Source organism: Carettochelys insculpta, chromosome 1 (genome assembly GCF_033958435.1).
Source record: "Carettochelys insculpta isolate YL-2023 chromosome 1, ASM3395843v1, whole genome shotgun sequence".
Taxonomy (NCBI): Eukaryota; Metazoa; Chordata; order Testudines; family Carettochelyidae; genus Carettochelys; species Carettochelys insculpta.
The window spans coordinates 110819873-110836015 of NC_134137.1; the positions used below are offsets into that span (position 1 = coordinate 110819873).

The 16143-nt window shown below is 45.4% G+C and overlaps 1 protein-coding gene across 2 annotated transcripts in view; it reads right to left on the reverse strand.

The window, feature by feature from the left end:
* FGF14 (fibroblast growth factor 14) overlaps positions 1–14821 on the reverse strand; it is a 659990-nt gene extending 645169 nt beyond the window's left edge. For both annotated transcript variants that reach the window (XM_074983168.1, XM_074983157.1), the window contains exon 1: positions 14614–14821. In XM_074983168.1, the coding sequence (XP_074839269.1) occupies positions 14614–14821 (208 nt within the window). The remainder of the gene's footprint in view (positions 1–14613) is intronic.
* Positions 14822–16143: the final 1322 nt, after the last annotated feature.

The following is a 16143-nucleotide window of genomic DNA, read 5'->3' on the forward strand; positions in this document are numbered from 1 at the left end:
TTGATCTGGGGGTGTATCCTGTGACCGAAAGCAACCTGAATATTTCTGATTTTGGTGCACGTGACCGTTTATCATTAGGTCCAGCTCACCTGGGTAGCAAGATAGCCTAAATAGGCTAAGGAGATTACCTGTGACTCCATGGTGAAACTGCTAGTGAACCAGGAGCTCACATTCATTACTCATTTGGTGAAATCTAATTACAGAACACACCACCAGTTTTCAGTCTGCCCTGTTTTGACAATTTGCCCTGAGGCATTTACTCACAATTATGAGCCACTCCAGACAGTGCGACAGCATGTGCTCAGTAAACACCACAAAAATAGTTTTAAAAACATCCTTTGCATTTAATTGTTTTTGTTCTTGACAGTAGCACTGATAAGGTAACCAGCGCTAATTGCTCTCATGAAGTGGGTCTCTGCCACAAAAGCTCATCACCAAATAAATAATTGTTAGTCTTTAAAGTGCTACATTTCTGCTGTTTTGTTAGAATACAGACTAACGCAGCTACCACTGTTACTATTTAGCTCTAATGATATGTATTTACCATAGATGTGTTCCTTAAAGTTTACACCTATTTGCTCTTCTGTTGGAGGACAGCTTAAAGAGATTCTAAACTCTGCTCTCTTCATAACAGTCTGTTCCTCTCAAACCTTCTCTAACCTTCCTAAGCTATGTGTACCCTTTGGATCCCTTTACTGTTTAGTTTACCATTTCTTTTGTCTCCTCACTTTCATTTTGCTCTGAGAATGAGAGAGACAGAGAACATTTCACAGTGTTCCAGTTTATGCCATACAGGAATTGGGAAAATCCCTCTACTGTTTTAGCACAGCACTTTGCAGCTTTTTTCCACAATTAAAAAAAAAAATCTGTGTTGCCATTTCAACTTCAAAATTATTCTCCCACATATGAGTGGCACCTCCTCCTGGTACTCTGACACCCTCAGCTCTCCACCCTCCATTTCAGTTTGCACACCACCACACTTTCTCTATTGCCCACCTGCAACATATCTCACAGCCACAGGAACCAAAGCATTCCATGTTTCCCCCCATTTGGGGGGGGGAAGTTTCTCTCTCTAACAGTCCTAGACTCTCTTCCCATGCACTGCCTCAGTGCCACTCTCCCAGGGGCTGATAAGGGAACCACGGCCCACGTTCTTCTCCAGGTTCCAGCCTGGGGACCTTCATCACAGAAATCTAAGCCTTCTCTCTCTCTCTCTCTCTCTCACTTCACTGCTGTATCACTGGGCAGCTTCTTGCTGCTGGTCCTCCTTTTCTCTCTAGGCATACCAGTTCCCCAAAGCTTCTGCCCTATTCCCAAAGAGTGACTGCAGTCTGAAGTCTCCACTCACCTCTCCCTGTCTCCTAGGAGTGTCTGCCTTAGCCACCTATTCCTGCCTAGCTGAGCTACCGTAATTAGCTGCTCAACTAGCTGACTGGCCCATGTGGCCTGGACAAAACCCTGCAGGGTGAGAGCACAGTAGTCATCCTACATCATGTGACTACTATGCTCTCTTTTTGTTAACCAGTTTCCTATCCCAACCTTCTTCTATCACCATCTCCTAACCCAAATTGCTTCCACCTACAGCTACAGTATCATGTTCAGCAACCAAGCCAGTTCTCCATCCGCTAAACTAGCCACTAAAATGAATCGCAAAACCTCCACTTACTGCAGGCAGTGCACCTTTTCTCAGCATATTTATTCATCTTGCGCTTTGTCTGTTTGTCTCTCATCTGTATATGTGTCTGCCACCACCCCTCCCCAGCCGGGGTACATGCATCCATCCCCTAGATGTTCCTGCTGTAGCTACAGTAGCCATGGAGAGCCAATTCTCACCTGGCCCCTAGCTGCTGCATTGAGTGAGGACTGGGGTGTCCTCTCTTCCGAGGGCAGCCTGCACACTGAATCCCTCAACTCTAGTCACACCCTGAGAACAATGACACAAACAGGTGCATTTGGAGGAGCATTTTGAGCAGATCAAGAGAAGTAGTTATTCCCCTCTACTCAGCACCGGTGGGGCCACATCTGGAATATTGTGTTCAGTTTTGGGCCCCCCAGGGGCAAAAGGTGTGGATTTGCAGGAGCAGATTCAGTGGAGGCCAACAAAAATGATTAAGGGGCTGGAGCGCAAGACCTATGAGGACAGGCTGAGGGATTTGGGCTTATTTAGTTTACAGAAGAGAAGACTTGGGGTGATTTAATAGCAGCCTTCAACTTCCTGAAGGGGAGCTCTAAAGAGATGGGTGAGAAACCGTTCTTAGTGTTGTCAGATGGCAGAACAAGGAGTAATGGTCTGAAGTTGAAGAGGGAGAGGTGTAGGTTAAATATTAGGAAAAGCTACTTCACCAGGAGGGTGGTGAAGCATTGGAATGCGTTGCCTAGAGAGGTGGTGGATTCTCTATCCCTTGAGGTTTTTTTAAGCTTGACAAGGTCCTGACTGGGATGACTTAGTGGGGGTTGATCCTGCTTGAAGCTGCGGGCTGAACTAGATGACCTCCTGAGGTCTCTTCCAGCCCTATGATTCTATGAAACAAAGAAAAACAAAAAACTTACTTGAGCTAAGGACCTCAGCAATGCTAGGTAAATCTTCAAGTGAGCCAATATTTTAAAAAAATATGTTCGCACTAACTATGTCTTCATTCAGAAAACACCACACTCCCTATTGCCCCCAATCACACACACCCATGTCAGGCCAATAACCCTCCAAATATGCTGTTCCATATAAAGAAAAGAGCCAAAATGGAAAACAACAGGGAACATAAATACCATATCTGATATTACAACCCTGAGTTTAACAGGCCAATACTAAACCACTGAGCTATCCCTCCCTGTCAGTCTCCTTTCTCTATCACACACATCCCTGACTTCTCACCCAGTTAAACTCAGATGGATGTAGCGCAGAATTTTAGTTTTACCCAGGCAGTGGCCCAAATTCTAGTCTGTTACATTTGTCCACAGATGTCACTGAGATTGAATATCCACAATTAGGCCCTCATTAAATATGGGACTTTAACACATAAAGCATACTTCTTCAAGGAACTCTGTTCTTTTCCCTCATATACTAATCACACAAACAGTTCTCTCTCACTTCCTAGCAATCCTGTCCAAACTACAAAGAAAAATCTAAATTGGTATGGGTTCAAAAGAAGAACCAGAAGACCTGTTTAATTTGTAAAGCTCTTCTTGCAGGCATTTCTTTGTGGAGGGCATGGAGGAGAGCTTACATAAATAATATGAGACAGAAAAAATCCTCAGCCACAACAGGTTTCCAACTTTTCAGGCAGCGCTCAGTACTACAGTGAACAGAAAGGAGAACTGGATTCAGTCAGCTGTTTTCCAAACACTTAGACCAGAGGTTACCAACCTTCCCCAGATGGGGACCCATTTTGACAATTCAGGAAGACTTGGTGACCCAAGGCAGTTCAAAACACCGGGGGGGGGGGGGGGGGGGGGGGGAAGGGCCTTAAATAGCTAATTTTGTGCCTGAGGCAAGAATATAAAATTGAGCCCCCTTATATTTATATATTCATAACAGTTATTTCATAGAAGAGGGGAAATATTAATAAAATAATAACACTACATTTACTATAGTTAATCAGAGTTGTGGTGGTGGAAAGACACTTCCCCAACCTGTTCCCCTGGCTTAAACCCCACACTGAGGGACTAGGGAAGTCACCCTCAGGCTGGAGGGAGCTAGGGAATGCACAGGGACCCTCATGGCTGGAAGCCAGCAGGGGTGCGCAGCCCCAGCCGGCAGCCCCAGCCACAGGAACCCCGGCCAGTACAGGGGAGAACCACCATTCCTACAGCTGGAAGCCAGCTGTGGCAGAGCCCTGGCCAGCAGAACCAACAGCAGGAGCCCCATCTGGGGCCAGAGGAGGGAGATCCAGACCTCCCCACGGCTGGAAGCCGGTTGGGGGACAGCCCCCAATCCCTGTAGCTGGAAGCTAGCTGGGGCAGAGCCCTGGCCAGCAGCAACATCTGGGGGGACCCTACCTCCTGCAGAGGCTGGAAGCCAGGGAACTGATAAGCTCTGCCCTTCCTCCCAACCTCACTCTCAGGCCCCCACCTTACCTGAGCTGGGTGCTGCTCCTCAGGTATGCAATTCTCTGCCCTGCAGCTAAAATGATTCTCAATGTCATTTATTGGCTTCACTGCCTGACATCTGATAATCCAATTAAGAAGTTGAGAACCACTTCAGGAGTGTGAATGGCTTCTTAATAGCCACCTGTTGAGCCACCCAGCCCAGCTGGTGACCCTTTTGAAACGTAATTGGCACCCATGTTTGGGTCCTGACCCATAGGTTGGGAAACCCTGAATTAGACTCACTGGAAATACTCCAGAGTCAGTCAATCATGGCACATTGTGTTAGAGCAGAGGGAAGGGCTGCAGAGGCCTGTTCCACAGGCTACTGGTGGTGCAGGGTCCTGCTATACAAGACTCTCAGAAGTCTCATCCTAGAGCACTAGAGCACTAGAGTTGCCCATCAATTTTCTTGCACTTAAGCCTTTCCACATATCTATGGAAGAGCCAGAATTTGCCCTTTCATATCTTGAAATCTCCTAAAAATACGATTTTCTTTTCTGGAGTCAGTGCCAGTTGCTTTAGCACATTCACATTTACTAATCTACAGCACTTCGCAGAAAGAAGAAAATTTACCATTTAGATAGTTCATGCCCAAATCCTCCAAAAATCCACCATTTATCAATAATTGAGTCATCAGCAATTACTATTGTGTGTGCTCACTGCTATTGCCTGGACATTAAACAGTAGTGAATGACCTTAAAAACAATGAAAAACCCTATAAGAAATTAGGTGCAATGGCTATTTTTCCACATTTTTAAAAACAAAACACAGGACTGTGAATTGTCTAACAGCACCCATAGAAGAACTAAATCTGGGGAAACCCTTCAGTTAAACTTGGGATGCACTAAGGCCAGATCCATATCAGGGACAGAACTGAGAGGAAACCAAGACATCAGCAAACTTTGGCACCGCAGACTTGTGCAACCGTGCATTTGCAGTTAGATTGAAGGAAGAAGGTTGCACAGTGTGGGTGGGGAAAAGATCCTGTCTTGAGACTAGCTCAGAAGAAAGTGCTGAAGGAGGATGAAGCTTTGGGGGAGTCTCCCTCCCCACCAGATTCAACAGATCTGAGCAGCAGTAACTTACAACCTACCCCTGCCCAGAATGGATTTCAGCAGAAATTGAAAGATAGATCATAACCTAATCAAGAAGTCCTTCTTAAGAGTTTAGCATATAAACATTTTAAAAAGCTACTACAAACATACAGTAAGTAATAGGGATTCAAACCATAAAATCCAGATCCTGATTCTAAAAATCGTAAAGTTCAGGGGCGTTCAGATGGGAGATGGGTTTGACCACTTATAAAAGCAGAGCAAATCTGCCAAGTTCAGATTTCTGACACACCAATACTCAGCGCTACTAGGATCACAGGTTTTGGGTCAGACTAGTCCCAGATTGTCAAAGGAGCATAAATTAATTATAACAGAATTGTTAATTTAACCCTTATTAAGATCATCTTTGGTAGGTCTCTACTTTCTTTAATACTGGACTGAATTCGTAGGAATTTCCCACTTCCTTAAATAAACCCTATACTCCAATTTTTCCTCAAGTCTTCTTCTGTAATTTACTAAATTTTCTAGTGTTAGTTACCATTTGCTTTGGTTAAGATCAATGAGCTTAATAATTCCAGAAAAAAAAAAAAAAAAGGAACAAAGCTACCACCAACCAACAGTAAAATTCCTTTAATCCAGCCTCTTATGGTCTGGAAATCCTGATGGTCCAGCATCTTGCAGAATAGTCCCATTTATGGAGATAATCCAGCAATATTTGATGGTCAGCATACAAAAGCCCCCCGAGATACATGTGCCTGGAAACTCACGTAAATTGGGGACCTGGGTGGTGGGTTGGGGTCCTGGAAGAGGGGCAGGGAAGTTAAGTCTGGGGTGGGTTAGGGCTGCAGGGGGACCTGGGGGTAGCCCCAGGGAAGCAGCAGCTGCAGGCGTTCCCAGCCCCGGAGCCCTGTGGAGGAGGCAGCCATGGGCAATCCCTTCCCAGAGCCCTGGGGAAGCAGTGGCAGTAGGCTCTCCCACCCTACCTTGAACCCCCGAGGGCCTATATATGAGACAATGAGTCCTTTTTCTAAAATAAGTAGGGATGCCTCTTTGGAATCCCAAGTACAGGACCATCCTGCCCAATATGGGATGGTTGGTCACTTTACGAAGTGGGATGAGAGCAGGAGTGGTGAAGAACCTGGGGATCCAGGGGAGACGTGGGGGTGAGCTGCAGGAGTGCAGGAGTGGTGACATCCAATAGTCTGGAAAATTTGGTAATCTGGCACTTGTCAGGTCCCGAGCGTGACGGATTAAAGGAATTTTACTGTATTGTGTGATCTATTTCCCTAATGCCAAACAGAAGTTGAAACATTCATTTGCGCATTCAGTCATAAAACATTGAAATGCAGTGGGCATAAATGGGACATGCTTAAGAAAATCCATTTTCTCAAAAGCACAGCCCACGTGCTGGCAAGCTTAAAAATTAACATTTTCAATTCAAAACCTCACTGAAGTACAATGGAATTCTTCCGTATTTCCTTTTCCAACCTGACTTGTAAAAGAAATCTATATGTAAACAGAAGCCTTTGCCCTTATAAGCACCCTCTTCCTTTTGCTTAATTCATTCATAATCCAAATGTTTGTTTTGTGTGACTCTGGGGTTCAATTATGCAAATATTTGCAAGCACAAATAGCCTTTCCATCCCCCTGCCCAGCATGCCCTAAAGGGGACGGTACTAAGGGCCTGAAGGAACAGTTTGCAGGAGAAGATGTCTCCTAACCATATGGACCTTGAGGATCCTCTAGCTCTGTGGAAGAAGGAATAGTCTTCACACATGGATGGTTGGGTCCCTTCCTCATATCCCCACAGCTGCAGTAGCAACCATCCTGTTGCAGACTGGGTTCCCACGGATTAACCTCATCAGACCGTAGGTGAGTTAATCATACAGCTTCAGGCAGTATTTACTCCGAAGTGTGGCAAAATGCAGCACCCACTGGAGGTTTTCCAACTGATTTCAGTGGGTGTAGAATTTCACCCCATATGTATAATACCCTGGTTGGAGATCTGGTATTGGTTCAGCCCTGTCGTCCAAACCCTGAGAAGTCCCAACTCCTCCACATGACGTCAAAGACAGTGGAGTTTGTAGTTTACAGAACCTGAAGTCTCTTGGCCCCTCAGTATCCATGGCAGTCCAGGGATGTAAAAGATTCCCTGGAGAAAGCATCCTTCGCCTCTGTGCATGCATGCAACTACCTGTCCCAGAAGGGGCTCTCTGGCGTGTGCACCTTATCTGTGCAGCCCTTTGTACCACACAGCATTTTACAAGATGGATATTCTTTCATACTGAAAAACTGCACAAAGGCAAAAGTTGACATTTGATTTCATTGTGACTTTTCAGAAAGCAGCAAAGGATGGCATTGTACAGACTCACATAAATATAAGATTTCCTTAACTCTCCTTAGAACAGTTTTCTGACAGGATCTGTTTTCTGACCTGTATCATTATCTCACAGCAAAACCAAAAACAGTTCCAACAAGGTTAAGATGTTTAACCTTGGAACTACTTTAATGTCAAGTGGGACCTATTTAATTTTAACACCACAAATTGATTAAGCCAAATAATTTCCCAGAGATTACTTTTCATATGCAAATATTAAAATAGCCCAATAAAATTCCTCATAGATTTTCCAATTAAAATTAAAATAATTGGTGGGAAAAGTATGAAAATAACAGCGTATGGCTTTTAAAATCATGCCATCAGTTGCCAATGCCAGTTGTCTATCATTTACTGTTATTCCACAGCACTATCTCAAGACTCTGTTAATTAAAATTGTGATGTATGTTCATCTCAATGTTTGCCTACACAAGTCTACTGAATTTCATTACAGTAAATTTTTTATTCTGACTTCAAGACTCTTTTTGCATCTTCAACTGCTTACGTTCAACACCAGCTATCTAGACAATCAATACTTTTAATACGATATGCTAAAACCAATACTCTCTCTCTCCCCACCCCCCCATTTCATTCCACAAGTGAAGGCTCCCTTTTGAGAAAGGTGTTTCTGTGGGGGATAATGGCACTAGCTGTATATACTGTGAATAATGTATTTCTCTTTGGTGCAGCATAGGCTATATGCTTACCTTTTGTTCACTATGGATGCAAGTCTACAAGATGTCCAGCACCCTCAACTCCCATTGGACTAAGCATGCTCAGCACCTCCAAGTGTGGCTCAGTATTGGGCTGAATCCAGCTCTACAGCACAATAACTTGGTTTTTAAAATCCAACACCTCAGCACATGATCTGAGATAAAAATATTGGCCACCCACTCATTTTGTCATTTCTCACTCCTTCATTTGTTCTAACACTCACATCACACTGCTCATGAAGAGCAGATGCTCTCTGAACTAAATCTAGTGGGCCCAATCCTACAAACCTTATTTGCAAGCATACTGCTAGACTGTTTGAGGCCAGTTGTATTGCAACTTGTTATAAGCACTACACTCAATGTGTTATAGGGATTCAAACCTATAAACATAATGGGGGGGGACGGAGACAAAATATTAAAGTTAACATAGATTCTTGGTTCATAAAGTCTTGTAATTTGCTTCTATAGACCTAATAATTTGGAAGAAGCTCTGAAAACAGAATTGTGCTATGTTCAGCTGCTGCTTTGTATCTTTAAAGAGGGGCAAATTGAGGCATGGGGAAATTAAGTGATGTGTCCAAAATCACCGTGGAAGTCACTGCCAGAATCAAATATGGAACTAGGTCTCCAGTTTCCTAGATGACAAGATGGTAACCCTCTTCTAGTAGGTTTCACTCTCAAAAACTGAATTTGCTAATGGTTCTAGAGATCCAACAGTCTGTTTCAGCACAGTTATCCCTTTAATCCAGCCACACTATTTGACCTGACTATTCGGCCTTCCGCCACGCTTTATTTTCTGTGTTGAGTGAGCACACAAAAACTATAGAACATACAGGTGGGGGGAGGAATGTTATTACTTTTTTAAAAGGTTAACTGCAGTCTTTCTGAAAAATCTCTCTACTTCAATAACTTCTCTTTCTATCCAGGTTGTAAGTTTACAGACATTTATTGGATATTATATGTTTCTCAAGGGCCAGATCCTGAATTTCTTACTCATACCTTAGAAGTTTGGCCCCCAAGCTGAAGAAAATACCATGCTTATAGATAAGTAGATTAAATATTATCATCAAATGAAACCTCCATAATTACAAAATTAAACCCAATGTCTGTACATATGTTTTGCATATTTTCCCTAAGTCAAAACGATCCTTTTAGACATTAATTCTTTTATAAATGGTATATCCTTAACTGACAAGTGTAAGCATATGCATCATGTAAGAAGATACATGAGCAGGAATATATTTCACCCTTTAACATGTGCAATATGCAATTTACTTTGATCAGAGAAAAATTAAAGTCATATAAACTCAGAAAACCTATTCTGTGAAGGTCAAATGCTTCAGTGGTTGGGAGACATGTAAACAGGCCATTTTACATTTGAGTGCTCTTGGAGAAAAACATACTGTGTACCCAATATTGATATGGAATATGTATTCTATAGTATTTACAGTCAACTCTGTTTTTCAGTGTTCTGTGGAAGAACCGCCATCGGCCGAATCCTGCAGTCCTTTGCAGGCAAAATATCCTTTGGTTTCGTGTGGGAGATTTGTTGTCTATGAGTAAGGTCTGAAGCATTTTCCCTCAGATATAACTCAAACAATGACACACAATAAGCCTGTAAATTGTGAAGCCTAAGTTTATGTTTTAAACAGTTCTATATTTTCATAGTTATGATTATAAAGTTTAGAAAAATATGTAATAATAAAAAAGTCCATTTCTTTTGGGATGAACTGAAGAAATAGGTTATAAAGGGATTATCTGTAGAGCCCATTTTTACAATATTGGGACACATTCCAGATTTGGCATTTTATAACTTTTGAGTGGATATTGGCTTCAGCCTGATCCTGCATTGAAACCAGTGGAAACCCAATTTCTGTATCCGTAAAATATTTACATTCTGTGTAACAGTAATGCGAGCTCCAATAAATATCCCTCGATAAATGCCAATAAATATCCATGCCAGTATCCCTTCAAATCAACGTGGAGGGAAGCCTCTTCAAAGGAAGGACAGAGAAGAACATTTAGTACACTCTCTCTCTGCTGAGACGGACAAGAAGGGTGACAAACCCAATTCTGAGTTCTATGATGGAGGCCCCTGCCCATTGGGAAATGAACTGAAACAACATACTCATCTCCCACAGACAACCATGCACAGCTACCATATGGTACAAATATGAGTCACTGACAGTTTGAATTCAATTTGAACCAAAAGTTTGGAGGTTAGAAAAGCATCCCATTACCAATCCTTCAAGCCATAAAGTAACTCCATAATCAACACATTCCCTAACCAAACATACGCACAATTAGGGTCCAATCTTTCCATTGACTTCAGTAGGATTTGGATCAGGCATTTACAGCCTCGCTCAATATAAACGTTCTCCTAGAAGACAATGATTCTCCACAGACTGTGTAGTAATTTTCACCATGTTAGAACAGTAGCATTTTACATCCACGGTGACGAGTATCAGAGGGGTAACCATGTTAGTCTGTATCTGCAAAAACAACAAGAAATCCTGTGGCACCATACAGACTAACAGATATATTAGAGCATAAACATAAGATGCCATCTGATAAAGTGTGTCTTTGCCCACGAAAGCTTATGCTCCAATATACCTCTTAGTCTATAAGGTGTGACAGATCTTCTTGTTGATTTTACATTCAGTTTGCCTATGGGGAACCAACTACACAAGCTGCAGAGTAGAATGAGGCCTCATGAATCTAAAAAGATTGTAATGTTTATATTACTGACAGAGCACCGAAATTTCAGTTAATTTTTATTACAAAGTTTCAAACAGTGAAAAAGAAAATTTGTTGTAATTGTAATTAAAAACAAGTCAAATAAGTTCTACAATTTTCTCTCATTACAAGAAATCTGATACAGATAACAGTCGTGAAATTTTAGGAAACAAAGACAGTTACTCTTCCGCAAATCCATAATTTGAAACACAAATATTCTTTAGCCTTCCATGTCTTCTTACAGATAAGCTAAAACTTCCCAATGTGGTATTGACATGATTTGTGTGGCTCTATCTAGTCCACAGTCCCTTGATTTATTAATACCACCTTTCTCTGAAAGTAATGACTCGTGTCAATAACCATGGAAGAGCTGACTTCAGAACTCACTAGGAAATAACAGAAGCAGGGACCTAGCATGGGAATCCTAGATCCAGGAGTAAGCTGGGACATAAATTTCACGAGGGGGAAAATTACAGTTAGATTGGGGGCGGGGGGAGTATTTGAAAATGCACAGTCCCAGTTGCATTTCTGGAAACTGAGCTTTTCTTAGAGATAAATCATCTAAAGAGTGACAAATTGCTTCATAACAATGAGTGGAGCTTAATTGCTCAAACACCCACCAGTGCATTTTATTCAGCACTAAGCACTCCACACAGAAATTTTATCATTCACCCTTTGAACCCAACCACTTATTAAAAGTTTGTACCTGAGTCAATAGGTCAACAGGTAAGTCCATGCTTTTCAATTTGGTGGATTCTCATTTTAAGCCAACCTCAGCTGTCCTATACAATGTTCCAATAAGGATGGACTCAGAATGAGTATATCAAGTGACTTGGGCTGCCTTAATATTTGTGAGAGAAGAGAGTGGTGGGTGCACCTTATAGGGAAACTGGAGTACAGGCAAAGAAAGAAGAGCAAGGGAAAAAATGTGGGACAGCTGGTCTGTTGCAAAAACAGAGGGGAAGAAACAGCTGATGCCAAAACAATAGCCACAATCCATTTTCAGTAAGCAGCATTATTAACCAAAGTAGCAACTAATCTAACCTAGGATATTAGTGTTATCAGTCTCTCCAAACAGACAATGATTGTTTAATTTTACTCTGAAGAGGGATTTTAGAATGGAGGCATATGCATTGGTTCTACTTTTAAGTCTCTGTTACTGTATTTATATCATAAAAAAAATGAAAAGCACTTAGAGGTTGTTGGATCAATAATTGGAGTCAGAGACTACAACATCACAAAACACAACAGAATGAATAAACACATATTTTGGTGCTCAATTTGATGCTTGATATCTGTAATCACAGCACAAATAGCACCTAGAATATAGTAAAATGCTTTGTAAATTTCTGATATTAGCCTCTAGAGCTTAATAAGTACACCTACAGCACCTAACTTTCTTAGAGGTTGCAAACTCAGCTAAAGACTAGTAGCCCATTGAAAATGACAGCAAAACTTTAGAGCATGGGACAAGAAGTGATCTGAACTGCCGTGGTTCATGAGACACTCACAAAGAAATTCACTGTAGTAATACCACTGGCTGCAAACTGCCGAGTAGCTCTGTTAGAATCATAACCTATTTACGTCCCCTGAGTCATAACAAACAGTGATGAATGATCAATCTTTTTCTCTTTGGCTTATTGCAATTAGCGGGGGAGGGGAATGTGGCAACATTTTAATGGATTGATTAATTTCTGAGGAACCATGAACTTCCACATCACCGATTTGGAACACATTTCAAAGACGTTAGCTGGAGCATGAAAAGAAGTACAACTTACTAGGGCTTTGCAAGAAAAAAGATTGGAACAACTAGGAGGAAAGGTCAGAGGGTTTGGCAAGCAAACTCCAGAAAAGCACACATCACCAGTGTTTGAAGCCCCTGCTTTGGATTGTGTCATTAACACCGCAAGGTTCAAGCACCTGACACCTGTTGATGTTGGCCTTGGTCTCACTTTGCCTTTTTCCACCTCCCTGCCCAGGGCTGCAGCGCTCCCAAGCCGCTCCCTGAGGGGGTGCGGTGAGAGGCTTTCCTCAAGCGCGCCCAAAGCCACTGCTGCGGCCGCCCCCCGAGGGAAAGAGGGGCCCAGGAAAAGAAACCACTCCTGACAGTGCGCTACACACGGGCGCTCCTGCACTCACGAAGCTCCCAGCCGGGACTGACTAGTCGCCCCGCTTCTCCGCAAGCCTTGGCCCCGGGGTGGGGAGGGGGGTGGAACTGAGGCAGCGCTCGCCACGCCCGGGGGGGAGGGGGTTAGAGCCCTATGCGAAGCGACCCGCCCGAGCGCAGCCCAAGCGCCCGCTGTCTGGGACTGGCTGCGGGGCTAACCTGCTCGGGCCGCCCACCCGGCCCACAGTATCGCCGACACTGATGCGGGGGGGCGGGAAGGCGGGGATCGATTGTCGGGGCCGTGGGACGCCGCCAGGCGGCGGGGTGGGGAGCGCGAGCCGGCGGCTCATGCCCGGGAGAGGCCGGGGCCGCTGCCCGGCAGGGGGAGGCTCGCGCACTGCGGTGCGCGCCTAGCGGCTGGCGCGCTTTCCCCGGGGCGCCGCTCCGCTAGGCCGGGGCGCGGGGGAGGGAGCGGCGCTGGCTGCCGCGGCCGCCGGTTGGGGTGTCAGGGAGGCGGCGGGAGCCTATGATCTACTACACTGCAGTGCCAGCGTCGGGAGCCGCCACTGCAGGGCGGGCGGCGGCGGCGGCGGCGGCACCGCCCCCCCCAACACACCCACCCAGCCCGCCCGGCCGGGCTCAGCGCCGCGCGCTCTCCAGGGATTGCGGCCGCCGCCCGCCGCCCCGGGAAAGCCAGCGTGCAACCCCCGGGCTGCCGCGCTCTTCCCGCGGCCCAGCGAGCCCTGCTGCGAGGCGGCCGTCGCTGCTCCCGGAGAGCGGCAGCTCCTCGCCTCCCGCCGCTGCCTCCCGGGGGGCGGGGGTGCCCGCTTAGGATGAGCTCGGGCTGCCCAAAGCACCCGCATGTGTCTGCCTTATGTAATGTACTGCAAGTTTCCCCGCTGGAGCCTGTTTGAACGGAGCGCGGGGGGGGAGGGGGGGAGCAAAGCCGTACACCTCGGCGCCAGAGCCGCTGCTGGCCGGCAGCTCCACTTTGGCTTAGTTTCTCTGGAGGCCCCAGACAGCTTCCCCCTCCCCCGCCCCCATCCCCGGTTTGTGCCGCGAAAGGGGGGCGGGGGTGCTAGGGCAGAATGGTGCGCCTCGGCTTTGCATTGCACTCCAAAGGGGGCTCCTGTGTGGGGATATTTGCAAGCTAATCAGAAAGTCTCGAGCAGGACCCGAGTGGCAGAGCCCCTGCGCAGGACCTAATCGTGGGCAGAGGCTGCCACCCGAGCCCCCCAGCCCCCGCAGGGGAGGGGGTGGAAGGTAGCGATATTTGCTTTTCGGGAAAATGGACAAACATAGGAAACTTTCCCCTCTCTGGACAAAACCCCCCACAGGACCCGACAGAAGGAGACCGGGTTTGCATCGCCGCCGAAGCTCATCTGAAACTGCTCCTGGCTTAGTCCAACACATATTCGCATGCATGTCCGTACTGGCCTCCTTACTTACATTTCCCTATCTCCCCTCCGCAGGATTGCAGAGCTACCTCAACCAGCAACAGAGAGGGTAGCATCAAAGGAAAACAATGTGATGCAATGTATTGCTTACCAGTGGAGTTCTTGTTTTTCTTAAGACTCTTGCCACAAAGACACTGCAGCATATGCGATCCTTTGCTGAAAATGTTCCAAAGAAACCACATTGATTTGGGCGAAAAGCAATCCAGCAGCTTATACACCCTGAGAAAGAAGAGATCCTTGCGGTTGCATAATAATAATCTGGGATCAGTTCTCCTGAAGAGGGGTACCAGTTTTACCATAGAAAAAATTATATTCCGATCTTTCCCCAGTTTTTTTCCTCACGTGGGTTATTTCTTTGAGACTTCTCAATCGATGCGTTTTGCAGCCAGGTTATCCCCCTATATCAACACTGGATTGTGACCAAAAGCGTACAAAAGAAATCCTTTATCTGCATGAAGCCAAACGAAAAGTAAGGTAAAGAAATCCCAGCGGAGGCCAAGAATGAAGCAGAGACAAAAGATCCCCAAAGAGAAAACCATAGCCTGTTACTTGATTGCTAGGAGGCTGGGTGGATCTGCAGAACAAAAGCCAAGACAGGATTCATCCTAGTGAAAGACTGCCATTGTGCTGCCCCTAGGAAAGAAAAACGCACGACCAGTAGGACCCAGATCAAGTCTGATGGATGAAGATATATACTCCCTTCTTAGAGTGTTGATTTTGCCATCAAATCCCAGTGGTCTGTGTAATCTTATTGCACCTGCAGGTCTCGAGCACCCTGCAGAACAGATGCAAATCTAGCCCTTAGCAAGATCACAGTATGTGGTGAGAAAGACAGATCTCCTTCCTTCCTCTCACTCTCCCTGCTTCGTACACTGGTGTGCATTTGGAAAAGATCCCCCCTGGATTTCGCTCCTGAGCCTTGGATGTGAGTTACAGGCATTAGATAGAGTAGGAGGAGTTGAAATTTGCATTGAAAGACTGGCTTTCTATGACGTAGCCACGTGCTTCCAGGCCTGTCACCAGTGAGATGCTTCAGCCAGCTCAGGGAAGGCAGTGTCACTGCAGTCTCTGCCTGCCCACCTCCCCCGCCCCCTCCACAGTCTGTCTAGGCTTCCTCCCCCTTGCTGCAGCTTAAAATAATGGTCACACTCTGACACTTTTACACCTGGGGTGAAGCGAAACCCATCCCTCAGCCAGGGAGGAAAAGAACTAGCATCCCTTCTAAGTGGAGGGAGGCAGGTTCCTGTCTGTAGATCCTTGTCACTTAAGGGGGTGGCAGAGGAAGAACCTCTGTCCAGGAGCTCACCTCAGGGAAAGGGAGACACTTCACAGACACCGTCTCTTGTTCAGGCTCAGTTGCACATTTCTTTTTGCCAGGCCTGTAACAGTTTTGTCACATACACTCCTTACCCTACGCCTTCCTCAAAATTACTCACTGGTCTCCCCAACTTAACTTACCGAGCCAACATGCCCCCATCAACCCTGACTTTTGTCCACCAGGCTCCGACACCATGTTCAAATATTGTTGGTAACAAACAGGGCAACTCTGTGCTCCTGAAAAACCAGGATGGGCTCTGTTTGTACAGTCTGTGTATTTTATGTCACGTATTTTGTAAACCCC